The following is a 20,641-nucleotide window of genomic DNA, read 5'->3' as shown; positions in this document are numbered from 1 at the left end:
CGGCTGCGGACTGTCAGCCGCGGGCCGCCCGCAAATCGTAGGACATGCACATGGCCGCCGTCATTGTTTTCAATGAGCCCGGACCGCAGAAGACGGTCGTAATAGGACATGCCCGTTCTTTCTGCGGTGAGGGTTCCCGGGCCGTGCAAAGACCGCAAAAACTACGGTCGTGTGCATGGCCCCATAGAAATGAATGGGGCCGCAATTCTCCTGATTTTCGAGGGAATTGCGGCCGCAAAAACACGTTCGTGTGAATGTGGCCTAAGCTTGCTATTTTATAAAAGGGTCACTACATTGAATATGACAGATAAACCCAGCATATTTTTCATCATGATGGACAAGTACCAGACTGCATTGTCCTATTTATGTCCAACAAGGCAGTAGTTAAACATAGCCACTTTGAAATGACAATATTCTATTACATATGGACAGATGTCGGATTAACATGTATTCTATAAAAGAAGACTAAGAAATAAGGCAAAATCATGAAACTTTGTGCTGCATGTTGGTTTACTGCATTATATGAAACCTTGGCATTGTTCTAAGAAACGGTAGTCATGGGTCAGCTATATTCTCTGTCTAATGTTCAGTGTTTGACAAGTCAATAGATCGCATACAATTGCCATACCGTACCAAGACTGCAACACAGATCAAAGAAATGATGGCACGATCTTACCTATGAGTGAAATTTGTGTCTGAGTGCCCTCGAAGCAGGTATAGTTGTCTTCTGCTTGTGCGTTATAAATGATGGCTTGGGGTCATTACAAAATGGATTGTCTCAGCTGATCACCAGCGGTCAGGTCACAGCTAATTTTGCAGGGGAAACCAATGCAAGCCAGACGTCTCCTTCATGGCTCAATTCACACCACTGCAGTGCATGGTCATCAAATATGGCAGGAAATTATCCTGACATATAAGCCAATGTGCCATAGACTTTAATGGCCAAACAAATGTCAAAAGGATGTCGTTTTGGCATACGATTGGCCAGTACACCCAGCCCCAAATGTATTGAAAGGACCAGTCAACTGCGCTTTTCAATAAAACTATATACAAAAAAAGAGAATAAATACCGCACAGGTAAACAGCTGCATACAGCGATCAATACATTTGGCAGGACTGTTTCAAACAGGCATGCCAATTGAAAACACTGAAAGCCGTGTAAATATAGCCTAAGCAGTGCTTTTCCTACCAATCTAAGCCATTCAGAAACCAAACCCAGAAGAGGGACAAGAGATAGTTGGCAAAAGTAAACTCTGGAAATGCAGTCTGAAATTCCCTATTCGGGTCTGTTCACACGGCCTATTTTCGTCCGTTTTTCGGGCAGTAAACGGCCGAAAAATCAGAAGCAGACGGAGCGTTTTTCACAGCGTTTTTTTACACGTAAAAAACGGCCGTGAAAAAGTGCAGGACACTTCTTGGGACGTTTTTGGAGCCGTTTTCCATAGACTATTGAAAAAAGCTCCAAAAACGGCCGTAAAAAAACGCCGCCTAAAGCGCGAGTAGCACAAAAATTGTCTGAAAATCAGGAGTTGTTTTCTCTTGAAAACCGCTCCATATTTTGAGACGTTTTTGACTCTGCGTGGGAACATACCCAAAGCGCTCATGTATTTCAATGAGGCCGTTCACACGACCGTTGTTGCAACGGAGCATGTGAAGGGTCCGTGAAAAAATAGGACTTATTTTACTGCGTGTCACACATCCCTCCATAGACTCCGTCTATGGGGGATCCGTGACAACGCGTCTCCCACGGTTGCACCTAGGACGTGAGAAAAACTTCCGTTTTTCATGTCAGATTGTTGACGCTCATATGAATGAAGCCTTACTTTAGAGAACAGTTCTACTGAATGCTAATGAGTACTAAGCCTTAAAGGGTTTGTCCAGGATTAGAAAAACATAGCGGCCTTTTTCCACCAAATTTCTGCAACAAAATCTGCAGAGTGTGCAGGGGGCCTTAGACCTCCTGCACGCAAGACGGAAAAGCTGCAAAATTTCTGTACAAAAAGTAAGCAGGGTTTACACAAGATACATTGACATGCTGTAGATTGAGAATCCGGGTAATTTCCACACGTTTCAGCCGGGGTATTTATTTATTTTTTAGCATGTGGATGAGATTTGTTTAAATTTCATACACTTTGCTAATATTGTAATACGCTGCAGAATTTTCGCACAGAAATTCTGAAGCATTTTTATCCCATGTGCAGGATGCCTTAGGGTAGGAACACACTAGGCGGATACACTGCATACAACGACACAGCGTGTCCGCCCTGGAATCCGCAGGAAATTCCGTCCGAACAAAAACAGCACCAAATTGTGGTGCAGTTTTTTGTGCTGCATGTCCGCTGCAGAAATCCTGCAGAAGAGCGTGTGTCTTTAGGACTACGGCAGGGAGTAAGTATATGCTATATTTATTCATCCCTAATAAAAAAAAAATGTTGTTGCCTTGTGATTTTTGTGGTGGAATTGCAGCGTTTCCACCTAAAAAGTCACAACACATGCCTCTCTGTTGCGGGTTTTACCTCTGTATTAAATTCAATAGAGAAACCCCCGAAAAAGAAGAGCAGCAATTCATCAGCATAAATTCAAATGCCGCGGCTTAAAAAAATCTGCACCGCATCTACGAACGTTTTTTCGGCTGATGTTTTCCACTGTGTTGCTACTGTACTATGCTGCAGATTTTCCACAATTAAATCATTTATGCAAAATCCGCTGTTTACACGCCCAGTGTGTTCCTAGCATTAAAGTGTTTTTTAGCATCTTATGCGAAAAACACAATTTTACTATGTAATGAAAAGTTATGCAACTTTCTAATATACTTAAATTGAAGTATTGATAAAGTCATATCTTTGATGTCCTGATCAGGTCTTGCTGACAGAGCTCCATGGGTATTTAGAAGAGAACTAATGGGGAAAAAAAAAACACTGTCCATTTGCCCTATCAGGACCCCCCCCACCCATCTATCTATTACCCAGATTGGGGAGCCGCTTTATAAGAGTGGCTCCCGTTTAGGCAGACTCGAACCATGAATGGTCGCTGGATGGACGACGTCTGGCCAGAAAAGGCTTCGCTAGGCAAAATCAGGTGTTTGCTGGGGGTGCTGAAAACCGGACCCTGTTCTTGAACCTGGGGTGGCTATAACATGCCATGGATTTGTGTGAACACGATCAGGACAGGTTTTTATCCTCTTATTGAATGGAACATTTTCTGTTAACAATAACAGCATGCAGAGCAAAAACGATACAGAAAGCAAATTTGATAACTTTTCATCATACAGTGATAACATTTACATAAAACTGGACAATCCTTTTGGATTTTAGCTCTTGGATTCATGTACAACAAGATGGTTCTTGTGCTTTATCTTTTGACTGACAGAGGGTAAGCATTAGCATTTTCTTTTTCACTGATGCATTATTTTAACACTCCAGATTTGCTACATCAATTATAGAAGGGAAAACGGCAATTCAGCCCAAATTAAAGTTCGTTCATATCGAATATTTAATTGTGGTGGAAAAAAAAAAGTAAAAATGCATATGTTTTTCCATATATTCAACAGTAAAGAAAGATTTTTTATCATGTATATAAAGAAAGTTAAACAGTAAAAATTGGAAGAAAACCGCATGTAGATATATACATCTTTAGATGCCCCCCCACATATCACGTTAGAAGAGAAACAATATATATATAAATATATATATATATATATTTGTATAAACACAGGTGGCAAGTTTTTTAGTGAGCAGTTTAACATTGAAAAGGTTTTAGTTTCCCTTGCTTGGTTTAGTCTGGTTTAAAACTCTAGTTTGTTTACATGAGCATAAATAATGCAATTAAATTATTTTAACACATGGCCCACTCCCCCAAGCATGTAAAACGGTACACAGCCAATATTTTCTCTCCTGTCAATGTGTAGGTAGACCGTTTAAAAATATGTACAAGTGACCAGTATGATAGATCATACAAAAAAAAAAAAGTATAAAGAGGTTTTAGTGCCCTTTACATATGCATTCAAAACACTATATACATAAAAAAGAGAATACATATATATATATATATATACCAGCTGTAAAAATCCTGGTAAAAAACAAACAAAAAAAACAGGTAATCAGACTCTTAGCAACTGCTCCTTCTGCAAAATGAGGTAATTTAGATGTGAAGTTAGTAGCGTCTTGTTCAAATGTCTAAACTTCACATTTACGACTGCTGAAAGATGTTTCTGCAGGCAGGCAGCAATGTATGGATTCAGTACAGCACAACTGAGAGTTATATTACAATCCAGTTAAATCTAAATAAGCAGTGCTTCTGTTTTTACAAGGACACAGACAAAACACAAGGTCCAAGTGTTTGATCCCTGGTGTGGAATAAGGAAGACACTGGATGCGCCATTATAAATTGGTTTCATCCCAAGAAGGATCATTCATGTTCTTGAGGACTTTCCGGATTAGCTTCTCGAGTTCCTTACGTGCTCTCTGTTCTTCTTCTAAAGATTTCTTCATCTTTTTGCTATCCTGTTAATGACAATGTATATGTGAAATAACGAGACTTTTACAGTGGAGGTAGGGGTTTCTTATATGGGCTCAAGTAGAGACCAATAACTATGAATCAATTACGAAATTACATTTCTAATAAGATTAATTTATATATTTAAATAGACGGTTCTACCTTTAGCTTATGCTCTTACATACTTTTAATTTCTAATTTGTCAAGCAGAATAGCATAGCATTCTGCGCTATATAATCCAGTTAAAAAGTACAGAAGTCGTGCAAACAGAGACTAATTTTGTCTACCGCAAAGCTGACCAATGTGAGCAAAAATTGAAATAATTTCCAATTTAAGTTAGCTACTTACTGGTTGCATTATACAGGGTGGGCCATTTATATGGATACACCTAAATAAAATGGGAATGGTTGGTGATATTAACTTCCTGTTTGTGGCACATTAGTATATGGGAGGGGGGAAACTTTTCAAGCTGGGTGTTGACCATGGTGGCCATTTTGAAGTCAGCCATTTTGTATCCAACTTTAGTTTTTTCAATGGGAAGAGGGTCATGTGACACATCAAACTTATCGAGAATTTCACAAGAAAAACAATGGTGTGCTTCGTTTTAACGTTACTTTATTCTTTCATGAGTTATTTACAAGCTTCTCTTTGTTTACAGCCATTGACATGTCGCATTCCTGGATGAACAGTTTTCTGGAAAGTGGATTGGTCGTCGTGGGCCAGTTGAATGGCCCCCTAGGTCTCCCGATCTGACCCACTTAGACTTTTATCTTTGGGGTCAACTGAAGGCAATTGTCTATGCTGTGAAGATACGAGATGTGCAGCAACTGAAACTACGGATACTGGAAGCCTGTGCTAGCATTACTTCTGCGGTGTTGCTATCAGTATGTGAAGAGTGGGAGAAGAGGGTTGCATTGACAATCCAACACAATGGGCAGCACTTTGAACACATTTTATAAGTGGTCAGAAACTTGTAAATAACTCATGAAAGAATAAAGTAACGTTAAAACCAAGCACACCATTGTTTTTCTTGTGAAATTCTCGATATGTTTGATGTGTCACATGACCCTCTTCCCATTGAAAAAACTAAAGTTGGATACAAAATGGCTGACTTCAAAATGGCCACCATGGTCAACACCCAGCTTGAAAAGTTTCCCCCCTCCCATATACTAATGTGCCACAAACAGGAAGTTAATATCACCAACCATTCCCTTTTTATTTAGGTGTATCCATATAAATGGCCCACCCTGTAGAACCAATACTACAATCTTATGAAACACTAGGACTAGGTTTGTCCCATTTGTAAACATATTCCAATCATCACATCAACTGTTAGAAGGGAAACAACTCTATAAAGCCTCATGCACACGTACGTAAAAACGCCCGTAATTACGGGCCCATAGACTTCTATTGGCCACGGGTACCTCCCCGTATGCTTACGGGAAGGTGCCCGTGCCGTTGAAAAATATTATGGCCTGAAATAGGACATTTTCTATAACGGCACGAGCAGGCCCATAGAAGTCTATTGGGCTCCCGTAATTACGGGTGGCTACGTGTGTGCATCCGTAAATACGGGAGCGTTGCTGGGCGATGTCAGGAGATAGTCACTGTCCAGGGTGCTGAAAGAGTTAAACGATCGGCAGTAACTCTTTCAGCACCCTGGACAGTGACTACCGATCACAATCTAGATCAACCTGTAAAAAAAAAAAAAAAAAAAAAAAAAAAAAGACGTTCATGCTTACCCAGAACTCCCTGCTTCTTCCTCCAGTCCGGCCTCTTGGGATGACGTTTCAGCCCATGTGACCGCTGCAGCCAATCACAGGCTGCAGCGGTCACATGGACTGCCACGTCATCCAGGGAGGTCGGGCTGGATGTCGAAAGAGGGAGGCGTCACCAAGACAACAGCCGGGTAAGTATGAATTTCTTTTACTTTTACTGCGGAAAGGGCTGTCCCTTCTCTCTATCCTGCACTGATAGAGAGAAGGGGCTGCCGATCAATGCAGTGCAATTTTGCAGCGAAAACGCGCCTGTAAATACGGGTGGAATACGGGTGACACCGGACCCGTATTTGCGGGCACGGGTCCGTAAATACTGGTGCAATACGGGTCAAATGCGTGTGACCAAGGACCCGTATTTACGGGAGGAAAAAAATACGTTCGTGTGCATGAAGCCTAAGAGGTAGTGCAATAATACAAATACAGCAACAGGTCCATTCCAAGTTTATATTACAGGATGCAGTTACTATCCGATTTAAATGGTTGCCGACACAGGACGAGAATGCTCGTCCTGAGCGGCGGGTACTTCGTGCATTAGGACGAGCATTCTCATCCTGTGTGACAGCCGTCTCTGCGCTCGATCGAGAGCGGGGCAACGGCTGTAATACACAGCCACGGCCCCGCTCTAACAGTGGAGAGAAGAGAAACATCCTCTCTCCGCCATTAACCCCTTGAATTGATAAAAGCTGATCGCAGCGTTCAAGGAGGGATGACTGCACTTTGATCGCGTCATAGAAAATAACTGTGACGTGATCAAAGCCCATAACTTGTATGGCCAGACAGCCCAGAGTCCATTGAAGGAACCCAGGGCTGTCTGAACATATTTCCTGTTGCTAGGGCATACTGAGGTATGCCACAACAACTGCTTGTGTACAATCAGTACACAGGCTAATGTACTGGCATATAGATGCCAATACATTGCAGTTAAAAAATAAAAATGAAAAAGCCCTTTATGGGATAAAAAAAATAAATAAAAAAATAGTTAAATGAATGTAAAAAAAATGAATGATAAATAACTAAAAAGTTTAAAAAATACACAGAAATACATATATTTTTTTAATAAATAAACTTTTTAAAATATAAGTCCCAAAACATGAAATAGACATATTTGGTATGGCCATGACCGTAACAACCTGTACAACAAATGTATAACATTATTTATGATGATCAGCGTATGTTGTAAAAAAAATAAATATTAAAACTGCTTTTTTCAGCATTTTCACCAAAATAAAAATGGATATAAAATTAAACAATAATGTATTTGTACCAAAAAATGGTACCTACATAAAGAACAACTCGTTCCGCAAAAAACAGTCTCCTACAACTACGTCGTACAAAAAATAAAAAAAGTTATGAGCATCGGGATGCAAAAAAGGAAATATAAAAAAAATTGTTCTGTCCTCAAGGCCAAAATTGGCCGTGTCCTTAAGGGGTTAACCTCTCCATACACTGCATTAATATAGGCCGAAGTGATTAATTTTTACACCTTTTTTAGTTTTTTTATATTGCGTCTGTATACAGAATTAACGGATTGCTGAATGTCATCTACTTTAGTAAATAGACTCAAAATATCAAAGTATACAGACCTGCTTTAGCTCTTGGACTTCATCTTTCAATGCATAAACAGTGTCAACAAGACTCCTAAAAAAGGCAATAAAAAAAAAAAGGATCAGTAATTCAGAAAAGCTAAAGTTTTGAGCAAGGAAGCACAATGCAAAGTAAAAATCATAACAAAGGGGCATTACATAACTTCTGAGAAGTTTCTGATCTGTAAAATGGAAAAGAACTGCAGCACTCAGCAAAACAGCTTTATTCACCAAACAGTGCAACCTTTTGGTGAATAAAGCGGTTTAGCTTTTGCGGTTTGGTGAATAAAGCTTTCTAGCATTTACTGCATTATTTAAATGAGCGCTGCGGTCGTTTTACTTTTCCGGATATTGTGGGGCTCGTCATTGGTGGGAGCCTTGCAGTGTGGGCAATGTTGATCTATGGATGAGCTTTTCTATGTTTGGACTATGGTTGTGCTTCTGCTCTGGATCCTGCTATTCCATAAAATGCCACCAACCATCTACGTGAACAGTTTTTGGAAATTGGGGGAAGGTCACAAACAGCTAACATCAGTTAGCAATAGTGGAACTGGCACTTTGCCATCAGTGGCAAAGTATAAAATAATGTAGCAGAGGATACAGAGATACTCACTTTTCCTCGATGACAGTCTGACCATTGCTTCTTGTTTCTTCTACAATTATTTTCTCCTCTTCTGGAAGTAAAACCTGAGGAGCAGATTCTTTGCGTGAACCTGAATGCAGTGAGATGAAAAACATTAACAAGAGCTTGAAGATTCACATTTTATGCAACACATCTAGGTTTAAAGCTTAAATAGGGTCCCTCAGTTTCTTCAAAAACTACAACTATGAAGCCTATAGACTGATGAAATACAAAAGCAAGATGTCTATATTACCTTATAGCCAGAAGAAAAATGCCACAAGTGCTTAAAGAGCTCAGAACATTTGCTGGTGGTTTTCATAGACCAAAGCAATGTACTTGTATGGCTGTAAATCCCCATATTAAATAAAACATTATGGAAAATCTACATACAGTACCTGTTAGCATCAGAGTTCAAGTATTACAGACTGTACATCCTATTACAACATGCAAACAATTTACAGTGAAGACTTACCTAAAACAGGCAATAAGAAAAGGAAACATTAAAACAAACCATTACAAGTGGCAAACTGTCTCCGATTACATTGACACAAATATCAGAACATCCACAAACAAAAAGGACAAGTATATTATACAGGGCACACATGATGAAGCAGGAGTATGCAGAATAACCTCTTCAGTGCTCAAAAAAACATGGATCAATGTGACTGGATACCGTTACGAAAGACCTATTCTTTTAGGCATCCTGCACACAGAACAAAATGCTTGCAGAATTTATGTGCAGAAATTCTGCAGCATTTCACAGCAGCAGTAAAGTGAATGAGATATGAACAAATCTCATCCACATGCTGAAAGAAAAATCTGCAAAAAAAAACATGTGGAAGACCTGTAATGCGGATTCTCAATCTGCAGCATGTTGATTTATCTTGTGGTTTTTGTTTTTTAACTCCTGCTATAACACTCCAAATCCTCCTGCACACGGGACCGAAATTGCGCAGCATCCCGTGGGCCCCCTTAGAGTATTCTAACAGAAGTAAAAAAAAAAAAAAAAAAAAAGCAGCTTTGGTTAACCAAGAGCAGTCACTCAATCGTGACTCAAGTCCAAGTCACGTGATCTCCACAAAAGGAACAGAAGGGATCTCTTAGAAGGACATTAACCTCTTATAACCTTCTATATGCACCCGTCCTTGCACATTCATTCAGTCAATGGCATGTCTGCCAGCTTGTGCATGATCAACAATCAGCTGCCTGGAGAAGGATTTAAAAACAGCTGCACTTAAATGGAGAGTAAAATGATATAATATCTTGTAGGAAAAACAAGGGATTGAAAAGATGTAGTGCTCTTACATGGAACTACAACAGGCATCAGGAACTGCATAGACTATAAACAGTTCCTTAAATGCTTAGTGACAATCACTATTGTTAGGAGATTCAAGGGGTTGTCCAGTTTGAGCAAATTAATATTATTTCTTGTATAATTAAAAGTTATACAATTTTCCAATTTACTTACTGTAAGTATTTCTTACGGTTTTCAAGATCTCTGCTTGTTATTCAGTAGAAACATTCATTGCTTACCTCCAGTGGATAAAATTCTGTCCATGGTCATGTGATGGACACACAGGTTCTGGGATTGTTCGTTACAGTATGAGTATCAGAGCTATCTGTGCACCTGTGTGTCCATCACATGACCATGGACAGAATTGTATCCTCTGGAACTAAATAATGAATGTTCCTACCAAATAACAGGCAGAGATCTTGAAAACCGTGAGGAATTAATATAGAAAGTATATTGGAAAACTATATAAACTTAATTATACAAACTTTGGACACCCCCTTCAAATTCATAATACAGAACACAACTATGTATGTGTAGTATGTACGTCTCATATTTGTAAACTTTTACAATGGTGCAGTGGTGGCTGATGTGTATTTCGAATGAAGAGAACATGGTTTTCCAACATCCGTTCAATGTAGCAGGTTTGGTGATGAAGTGTAACATACATTATGTGAATATATGTTAATTAAAAAGGAGCACTTTTTATAGGAATCTGGGTCGGAGGGGGCTGTGTCTGCTAAGTCTACGTGATTTCAAATTACATCTTCTGGTTATTTGCATTAACCGTTTGGTTTGTCAAAGTAATTCTGCAGTCAAAGAAGCTCAATATCTGGACTACAGTTTATACAATACTAAAAAGACCAAAAATCTCCTCAGCTTGGCCATCTAAAAACTTCAAATGAATGTTACTTTTTGATATTGATTTGTAACCTTTTTAGTGTTATGGGAGTTAGGGGGGATTCACACGAGCGTGTATTCGGTCCGTGCGGGCCGCGTGGTTTTCACGCGGCACGCATGGACCAATACAAGTCTATGGGGCAGTACAGACAGTCCGTGCTTTTTGCGCAGCGTTTGTCTGCTGCGCAAAAAGCGCGACAGGTTCAATAACTCTGCGTATTTCGCGCATCACGCACCCATTGAAGTCAATGGGTGCGTGAAAATCACGCGCACCACACGGAAGCACTTCCGTGGGACGAGCGTGATTCGCGCAACAGCAGTGAAAAGGATGAATGAAAACCGAAAAGCACCACGTGCTTTTCTGTTTCCGAACATCCAAACGGAGTGTCTTTGCGATGAGCGAAGCCGGACAAGCGTACCGAACTTCACCGGGTTCGGCCAAACTCGTTTTGGCCGATCCCGGCAAAAAAATTATCGGTACGCGACGTCAGGAGATAGTCACTGTCCATGGTGCTGAAAGAGTTAAACTGTTTCAGCACCATGGACAGTGACTTGCGATCCCAAAATACATTAACCTGTAAAAAAAAAACGAAGTTCTAACTTACCGATTACTCCTGTCTCCTTCCTGCAGTCCGACCTCCCGGGATGACACTTCAGTTCAAGTGACAGCTCCAGCCAATCACAGGCCAAGCACAGGCTGCAGCCAATCACAGGCTGCAGCGGTCACTTGGACTGCTGCGTCATCCAGGGAGGTGGGGCCCGATGTCAAGAGAGGCGCGTCACCAAGGACGCGTCACCAAGGACGCGTCACCAAGGCAACGGCCGGGAAGTTCTCGGTAAGTAGGAACTTTATCTTTTTTTTTTACAGGTTTTTCGCTGTTGTGTTCGGCATTCACTGTCGAGGGTGCTGAAAGATTTAGCTCTTTCAGCACCTTGGACAGTGACGGGCGTTGACAAGCCTCATCTCTATGATGCCGGCTGCGCGAAAATCACGCAGCCGCGCATCAGACACGCATGACACACGCAGCTGTCAAATGGTTTTTGCGCTCGCAAAACGCTGCGTTGTTTGCGCGCGCAAAAACGCAACGTTCGTGTGAATCTCCCCTTAACTTTACTACAGGAGTGGGTAATGCAAGATTTAAAAAAAAAAAAATTGAAAAAAAAAAATAAGTTTTATTTTTTAATATCAATGGTTTATTTAATTGGTATTGATAAGGACATTTCTTCGGCCCAAGTGCGTCATACGTTTTCTTACAAGTGAGTTCTAATAAGGGAATCTGAAGTGAATATTTTAAAGTCTGGCTTCAATGCATGACCCATAGGAATAAAAAGTGGGGGAAGGTGGTCTCAGATTTTAACCTTGCGTTTACACATAAGAAGGGGTCATCCCGCATGGACCATTTTCAATGGAGCCCTGTGAACAAATCTCAGGCACTCTGCCATATATACGGCAAGTGTGACCACACCGATCAGCTTTCTGGGCTTGAACCTACTGTATCACATTGTAAACAACTGGCAAGTGCCACAAACATTTAGTTTGTAGTTTAAAGTTGGATAAGATTGATAAACTCCTCGGTGGTACATAACCTAAATGTGCTTCCTATATTGTCAGGAGTTCTATACCTATATTTAAAATGGTTTTCCGGCTTCATAAAGGCCATCCTGTTTTCTCAAAATGAGTTATAGTAACTGATCCCAATGTAAAGATTATAGTTTAGATTAAGATATGAAACTTTAGACTAAGGTTAACCTCTTTGGCTGTAAAAAATACATGTTCCATCAGACTGACTACAGATCCCTTATCTCCTAAGTCATCACCCCTATAACCTCAGTTTTATGGTCCCGGCTTATCTGAATGATGTATCACCTCATGTACTAATTTGTCTTTGTGTAACATCTTAAATATTTTGCTTTTTTCTAAGTCATTAATTTGTAAACCTGCCTGAAGAAGGGGCCTGTGTGCTCTGAAAGATTGCATTCATCATTTTTATGGTTAGCCAATAAAGGTATCATACCTTCTATACTTTTGTCTTTTTGGACACAAAAGTAATTAACATTGCATGTAAAAACTGAAACTAGAATAAATACCATGCCATTGGGTCTGTGTACATACGTTTTCCTTCTACTGTGTCAATCATATCTAGCTAATAAGAATTAAAAAAAATCACTTTTGAAGGCACAGACTAGCAAAGGCAAAATTTATTTCAACTGTACATAAACGCATTCTCTCAGACGTTGCTTTTTTCAATGTTTGAGAAAGCAAATACTTCAATGTCATACTGAACCACAAGTCATATTTATACTGTACAATACAACATTCAGAAATACATCTGGATTTGAGTTTTTAGTCTTAAGAAGGCAATGTCCCACCAGACATGGCTTTTCCCTTCTGTAGATGAGATGAACAGGAAATTACTCAATCCACTGAATACTGGGTAATGTGCTTTGCCACAGATACAGAAACACTAAACATAGAGAGGAGCACTATATAATGCAGAGAAATACAGTGCGACAGTTCTGGTCATTGAGCTGGAAAGGGATCAGGACATTCGCTAACCTCTATTTTGGATCCAATGTCCTTGTTTTTCATATATAGTTCTGTACATGGATATATGTATATTTATATATGTATATATGTTACAGAATTGCATAAACAAAGTGTTCACTTGACTCACAAATAGAAATATTGAGTATTTTGAAATATTTGTTAGGTTACGTTACTAAATATATAAAATAAAAGTGCTTAAAACTTCAGAATAGTTTATAATACTTCAATAACGCAGTGACACCTTTCAGTCATATCAGAGGAGATAAAATGTAAAAGAGTTAAACTAAGATGTAGACATATTCTGCATGTACTTAAAAAGAAAGCTGTTTAGACATGTAATAAAAATAACTGCGCAATATAAAATTGTGTTTTCTATTGCGAAGAGTTCTCAGAATGCAGCTAGCAATGTAAACATTAGATGTCGCTATGGCTATGTCAAGGGGACATGTGTGTGTATATATATATATATATATATATATATATATATATATATATATAAAATATATATATATATATATACACACACACACACACATATATATATATATATACATACACACACATACACACACACATATATGCCTGCATTCAGAACAATGCCATTTTTATTTTATGCCGAAACAGTTCTATTTGATGGCAAAAATCGCACAGCATGCAACAACGGAAACCTAGACTGAACCCATCATCAGTCAACGGGGTCCGCCGGGCTCGGTTTCCATCAGTCTTGCGTTGGATCAGAGACAGCCAAGAGAGCCAAACATAGGCCCCCTGTAAGTCAATGTCTTCCTTTAGAATGTGTCCTAGAACATGGCTTCATACACAAGAAATTATAAGGACTGCAAGTGAAGGGGGATTGTTTATACAAAGTACACATACCTATGGATGTATCCCATGTTATGGAAGTGTATACATAAAATAGTATGTCCCTGGAGCAGCGGTCTCTACTCAAAATCCTACTGATGTGCCACGGTAATAAACAGCGCATTATTTAAGACATGTGTGGGATAAATACACAGTAGGACCAATAGGTCACATTTTAGTCTCGGTCAGGTTGGCTTTTTCTTCCCCCTGTGACTAAGGCCTGAATCACACGAGCGTGTTTAACGTCCGTGGGAGGGCCGTTGCAACAGCGGCCATCCCACGGACCTATGTATTTCAATGTGGCCGTTCACACAGCTGTTTCAACGGACCGTGTGAAGGGTCCGTGGGAAAATAGGACATGTCCTATCTTTTCACGCATCCCTCCATAGACTCATCTATGGGGGATGCGCGACATCGCGTCCCGCAGTGCTAAGCATGGATGCACCTCGGACATGAAAGACTGCCGTTTATCACGTCCGAGATGCGCAACGCTCATGTGAATCAGGCCTAATTGACAAGTTAGGCCGGATTCACACGAGCGTGTTCAGTCCGTGATATACGGTCCGTACGTCAGCCGCATTTCCCGGACCGAACACACTGCAGGGAGCTGGGCTCCTAGCATCATAGCTATCTATGACACTAGGCGTCACTGCCTCGCTGCGGGACAACTGTCCCATACTGAAAACATGATTACAGTACGGGACAGTTGTCCCGCAGCAAGGCAGTGACACCTAGCGTCATCGATAACTATGAGCCCGGCTCCCTGCAGTGTGTTCGTTCCGGGAAATGCGGCCGACGTATGGACTGTAAATCACGGCCCGAACACGCTCGTGTGTGGGGCTCCTTAGTGTTTTGTTTTACTTTTTGCTGTGTGATGCTAATGAATCATCATTCTCTGATTCATCAGATGTCACCAATACACATTAGTCATTATAGTCAGTAGTTACATTAGACAATGGTGTGTGTGTGTGTGTGTGTGAGTGTGTGTGTGTGTGTGTGTGTGTGTGTATGTATGTATATATATATATATATATATATATATATTAAGGAGGGGCCTTTCCGATCTCTCTTTACAGTTAGTTACATTCCTAAATATGAAGACAAGTGGATGCTTTCTGTCACCAGTCTATCATCAATAACAGAACTGTATCCTCATCTTTTTGTAAATAGGACCTTGCCTTAAAGAATATGTGTGTCACCTCTTCTGACCTATTTTCAGTAAGTACATATCCCATGAAATAATTATTTTCTTATTACTATGCATTGTGTCGTTCCTCTGTTATTCCTACTGTAAACGTATAAGTAAATTGACAACTGGGTGTTCACATATCCCTGGTCAATGGAGGCGTACATACACAAACTGAAACTGTCCAATTAGCGCTGGCAGTGTAAATCTGGTAAATAACCAGGTGTCAATTTATGCATACATTTCCAGGAGGAATAGCAGAGAAATTGCACAAAGCAGAATTCTAAGGACAGATGCTTCAGCATTGTTCTAGTCATGGGGAATACAAGTATTTACTTAGAAAATATGTCAGGCCCTTTTTAAAATGTAATTTAAATTTCATTGAATGTTTATATAATGATAATACTCTGGGCACAGATCAGATACCACGGGGTTTAGGCAAACTCCAGGAACATTTGGAAACGCAAATAGCTGCCAATTAATGTTACAATAATCCTATAAAAAATAAAAAACACATACTGTAATGTCTGACGTGACCTGACTACATTTCATAGTTTTCTAAATACAAGTTTGAGGAATACTTCATCTTTCACGTTCTGTGGGTCAACAACCTCATGAACGTAATACTCCACACAACTACCTATTTGTGGGAGATCTCACCTCACTTTCCCTCATTTCAAAAGCATTATATATACAAATGATAGAAAGTCTCTCAATTTTAAGACTAAGGGTTCATTTAGATCTGCAGATCGACGCTATTGCATGTCGATCGGCGCTCATTTTGCTCCATTTACATGGAGTAATCTTTGTACTCTATGGGGGACAAATAAGATTGTTCATCCCTATACCGATGGCATCATTTACATGGGATATGTGCTGCCGACAAGCAATGATTTTTACGGTCACAAAAAAGATGCAATCAACCGTCAAAGAAGCGTTTTTACTGGCTGTTAAAAAATTTAAAAAAGGAGAAAACACTGGTAAAAATTTACAGGTTTGCTTCATAATAAAACCTTTCTGGTTAGGTATCCAAAACATTAATTGAGCTTAATATACCTTAAATATAAATGAAGAGAAACATCCACTCCATTACGTACAGTCTCATGGCTATTCTAAAATACAGAAATTGGGGAATCCTTTCTTTGCAGTAAGGTAATTATGTAAATTAGGTAAAACTTACACATGAAAGCCAATGGGAGATTTAGGCAACAATGCTATTCAATTTGATTCTATGATAACTGGACACGGGGGACATTAGCACTTTAATTTAGAGCATCTATAAAAGATTACTAAAACGTGTTCGCACAAAGCAAAACCATTATAATAATACAAAGCAAGATTTTTTTTTTTCCTAACCAATACGTTTCCTGTTTCTCTCCCATTACATTTTTTACAAGCATATCATTCAGCTCTTTTACATGTATATCTGTTGTATAGAGCAAAATTGGATGGGAAAACAAATAAAGTACAATGTATAACACTACTGTACATAAAGGAATTACTATGGTTCGTGGGTGTTTGACATGTGTAATAGGGAATAATGGAGAACGGCTTTTTTTCCCTCTACAAAAACAAAAATCTACATTTTCTCATCAGGTGTTTCCAAGTACACGTGTGGTGAGTTGTAGAGTAGAATGAAATCTAGAAAAGCAGGATGCAATTGGATCCAATCAGAAATATATATATATATATATATATATACACACACACACACACACACACACACACAATTGCCATGCGAATAGACATATGTGCCAGCTCTTCTCCAGACTGTAGGTCCTTTTGCGGAGCCCACAGGTATCACATGAGATTCCCTATAAACCGGAATTTTCCAGTTTCTAAGAATTCAAGGGGTCATGGTGAAAATTTCCCTTTGGATTCAGAGTTTCCTAGTTCAGCTTTGAAAGGAGTCACATAGTGTCCATGATCCAAAGGGAAACTGTCCAGGTGGAAGGTTCCCTTTAAATACCTTATCCCATGAAGTAATCTAAAAAAAAAAACTTGGACAAAAGGGAATTATTAATGCCTACTTGTAAAGGTCATTTACTTCAATAGATATATGCACGTAAACAAGCGCCGATCGACAATATAGTGTGTGCATTGGTGCTCGCTTAGCTTAATTTACATGGAGCAATCTTTCGATCTCGTTTGTCCCCATACAGTTTGCATCATTGTCGGCAGCACTTCCCGTTTACCCAATGATAATACTGCCGACAAACGATGATTTTTACTGTCGAACTAAAGATGCGTTCAGCTGACAAACAAGCTTTTGCTCGTTTGTCGGATGATTGCTGGACCCTTTTACACTGGCCGATGCTTGAGAATGAGTGTTCTGATCATCAGATGGCATAAAAGGGAGACTGGGAGATGGGGGGGGGGGGGATTTGGGGGATTCTTTTCTACTTGGTAAATGAGAGGTGTCACTTCAAACTTTGTGGAAACAGCCTTTTACAGAAAAAAAAGTAATAGTGTTTAGGGTTATATAAAATAATAAAAAGCTACATCTCAGGTAACTAAAGAAAAACAAATGAGGGAAAAAAAGGCAGACTTTTTTTTTTTAACATACTGCTTTCAAATTTGGTGTCGCCAGGGCAGTGTGACCAATTCTTAGATCAGACAATTATGACAAATAATAACTTGTACTTCTTTATTATTTGCCACAAATGTAAACCTAAATCTCATTCTGTAATCTACAAATAATTAAAGGCTATGTCAACGTTTACAAACATTTTTAAACATCACAAATCGTTTTGATCATCAGGATATTTTTTTTATTAGGACTATTTGCAAAGTTGCTTCATTTTAATATGCACTGGAACAAGAATTATAAAAATAGGTTGCAAAATTGCATATAGCCTTTAAAATTAAAAATGAAGCATTACTCGCAACACTGCTGAAAGGAAAGCTCCATAGTCACATTTATAGATACCATAAAAGTGAGATCTTGAGGAGCAGTAACCGCAACAATCAAATGATATCAACTGTACCTATAGAGCGTGATGAAGAAAAGCAGAAACAAATCCAATGGTCTATAAGTAAAGACCAGGCAACATAGGTGAAATTTTAGATTAGAAACCTACATGTAATTTTGAAGAGCTTTGCAAATACTTGTTATTATACTTTAGTTAAATAGAAGAGCCACAATAAAAGTTCCCTGCTGGGTCGTTCTCTGTACATAGAACGCAAAACTATGGTCATTAAAGGGTTATTCCCAACTTAGACATTTATGGAATATCCACAAGATAGACCATAAGTATCTGATAGGATCTGGTCACAGGGCTTGGAAAAAAAAACAAAAAAACCTGTCTCCAGAATGCGGTTTCCGTAACGCCCACAGAAATTAGTGGAGAGAGCTGCACACATGCGTGGGCACTTCTCCATTCATTCTTGACCTGGAAGCCAAGTAACCCCTGTTCTGGAGATAGGTGAGGGTCCCAGAGATGGGACACGAATCTATGGGAAATTTATGGCATTTCCTTGGAGAGGCCATAATTTGCTGAGATGGGAAATTAACCTTTAGGCTACATTCATACGAGCGTGACAGATTTATGCGTGTAAAAAAATGCACGTAAATCTGTCCGTGTGTGTTGCGTTTTTGCATCAGTGTGCTTTGCGTGTGGCATGTATTTTTCACACACTTGCAAGCACTGGTTTTTTTTTTCAATGTAATTGATGCGTGGATGTGCGTCCGTGTGCTGTCCGTGGTTTTCACACGCCCAGTGATTTCAATGGGCGACTAGGTATGTGAAAAAGCATCCAATATAGGACATGCAGTGAGTTTCTCGCAATGGACACTCGCTGCGTGAAAAAACACATGTGTGAATGGCCCCATTGAAATCAACGCACAGCACCCGGACGAGAATCACGCTTGTCTGAATGTGGCCTTAAAAGGAGATCGAGTCTTTACACTAGACAAAATTCACTAGCCTGATGTAGTAAAAAAACTAAATTTTCCACAATTAACTACTGCAGAGGAACTGGACTGGTACTGTGAAATAAAGAACCAGCACCATGCATTGCCTTGAACTACTATGGCATGTTGTGCCAAATGTGTTTAACCAATAGGAAGCCAGCAAACAAGCGTTGTAAATTAGACCTCCTATAAAATCATGGAAAGGATTTAAAAGAACTATTTATCATGTGGCATAGCTTTAAGACTACGTTCACATGTGGCGATCAAAATGCGTGTGTCAATTTGACAAAATTCCCAGCAAAGTCACCGCATTTTTTCGCGACAATGCCGCGGTCGCTGCAAAGACACACATTTTGCAGCCTATAGGAAGAAATATTTAAGCGCTGTGGAATATGTTGGTGCTGCATAAGTAACAAATAAGACTTAGCAATACAGAGTGTGCAGATACAAAGCAATTCATATTTGCTATTATTTGTGTCTATACTAGAGGTTCTCAAATATTTGTATCTCGAGAATCATAAAACATAACACATGGTGTTGAGCCACATTAAGAAATTGTAGTGTCAAAAATGGCAGTGGTGTTGTGCAAAAGACTGTGCTTAATGTAGTGCCAGTTAATATGACCCTAACCCTGGTGCCGAGCGCTAGGGACATCGTTTTTAGGCGGATATCCACTGTCCGTCATACTGTTCTAAACCTGGTGTCACTGGTGCACAAAAGTAGCTGCCAACATCTAGGGAGTCACATAAAGGGGGCCTGAGAATCATTGGTTAGATAACACTGGTCTTCACAGTAGGAAGAATAAATTATAGAACATAAACATGTAGCAGCTTCTGTGTGATACTTTAAGGGGTTTTCCCACCGCATACATATTTCATATCAATAGAATATGCCATAAGTATACATCGTGGGAAGGACTCTTTCATTCCGTCAGATACATTATATGCATGATGAACAATTAAAATAATAGCAATAAGAACGTGACACAAAAGAAAATAATTTAAATACTGTAAAATACATACAGGCACGTTAAAATAGAACACAAACAAACATTGATCATAGAAAATGCTAGACCGCTAGTTTTTTTTCTTCAATCTCCACCAAGATTTACGTACCACATTACCTTTCACACATGGGTTGTGCAAACTCTGTTCCTGACAGTCTTTGCCGTAGAGACTTCCCTCAGAACTATCTTACTTCGATAACTAACATAATTTACGAGTTATTTCTATACAAATTGATATATTCACAAAGGTTCTCACAAATCTGTACGGTTTCAGGGTTCCATATTACAAAAAAAAACACACATAAAATTAGCACTTTAAAAAGAAACAAAGACAGAATACCTAATCTGCCAGCTAAAAAAAATCCTCACATTCTCCTACATAAAACTAAGATAGTATCTTACTGCAAGCATTTCAAGAGTGTGAGGTATATTACCAATGTACATTTTACCTTTGTGAAT

The 20,641-nt window shown here is 39.4% G+C and overlaps 1 protein-coding gene across 3 annotated transcripts in view; it reads right to left on the bottom strand.

Moving 5' to 3' along the window:
- Positions 1-3,244: 3,244 nt before the first annotated feature.
- The window catches only part of ARHGEF7 (Rho guanine nucleotide exchange factor 7), a 149,497-nt gene continuing 132,100 nt past the window's right edge, over positions 3,245-20,641 (bottom strand). For all 3 annotated transcript variants that reach the window (XM_075852516.1, XM_075852517.1, XM_075852518.1), the window contains 3 exons: positions 8,469-8,568; positions 7,856-7,910; positions 3,245-4,502 (listed from right to left, as the gene is read on the bottom strand). In XM_075852516.1, coding sequence (XP_075708631.1) covers positions 4,380-4,502; positions 7,856-7,910; positions 8,469-8,568 — 278 coding nt within the window. In that variant the 3' untranslated portion in view covers positions 3,245-4,379. The remainder of the gene's footprint in view (positions 4,503-7,855; positions 7,911-8,468; positions 8,569-20,641) is intronic.

The sequence above is a fragment of the Rhinoderma darwinii genome, chromosome 2 (genome assembly GCF_050947455.1).
Source record: "Rhinoderma darwinii isolate aRhiDar2 chromosome 2, aRhiDar2.hap1, whole genome shotgun sequence".
NCBI classification, from domain to species: Eukaryota; Metazoa; Chordata; class Amphibia; order Anura; family Rhinodermatidae; genus Rhinoderma; species Rhinoderma darwinii.
Note: the sequence above shows the minus strand (reverse complement) of the source record. Positions and strands in the feature narration are given on the sequence as shown.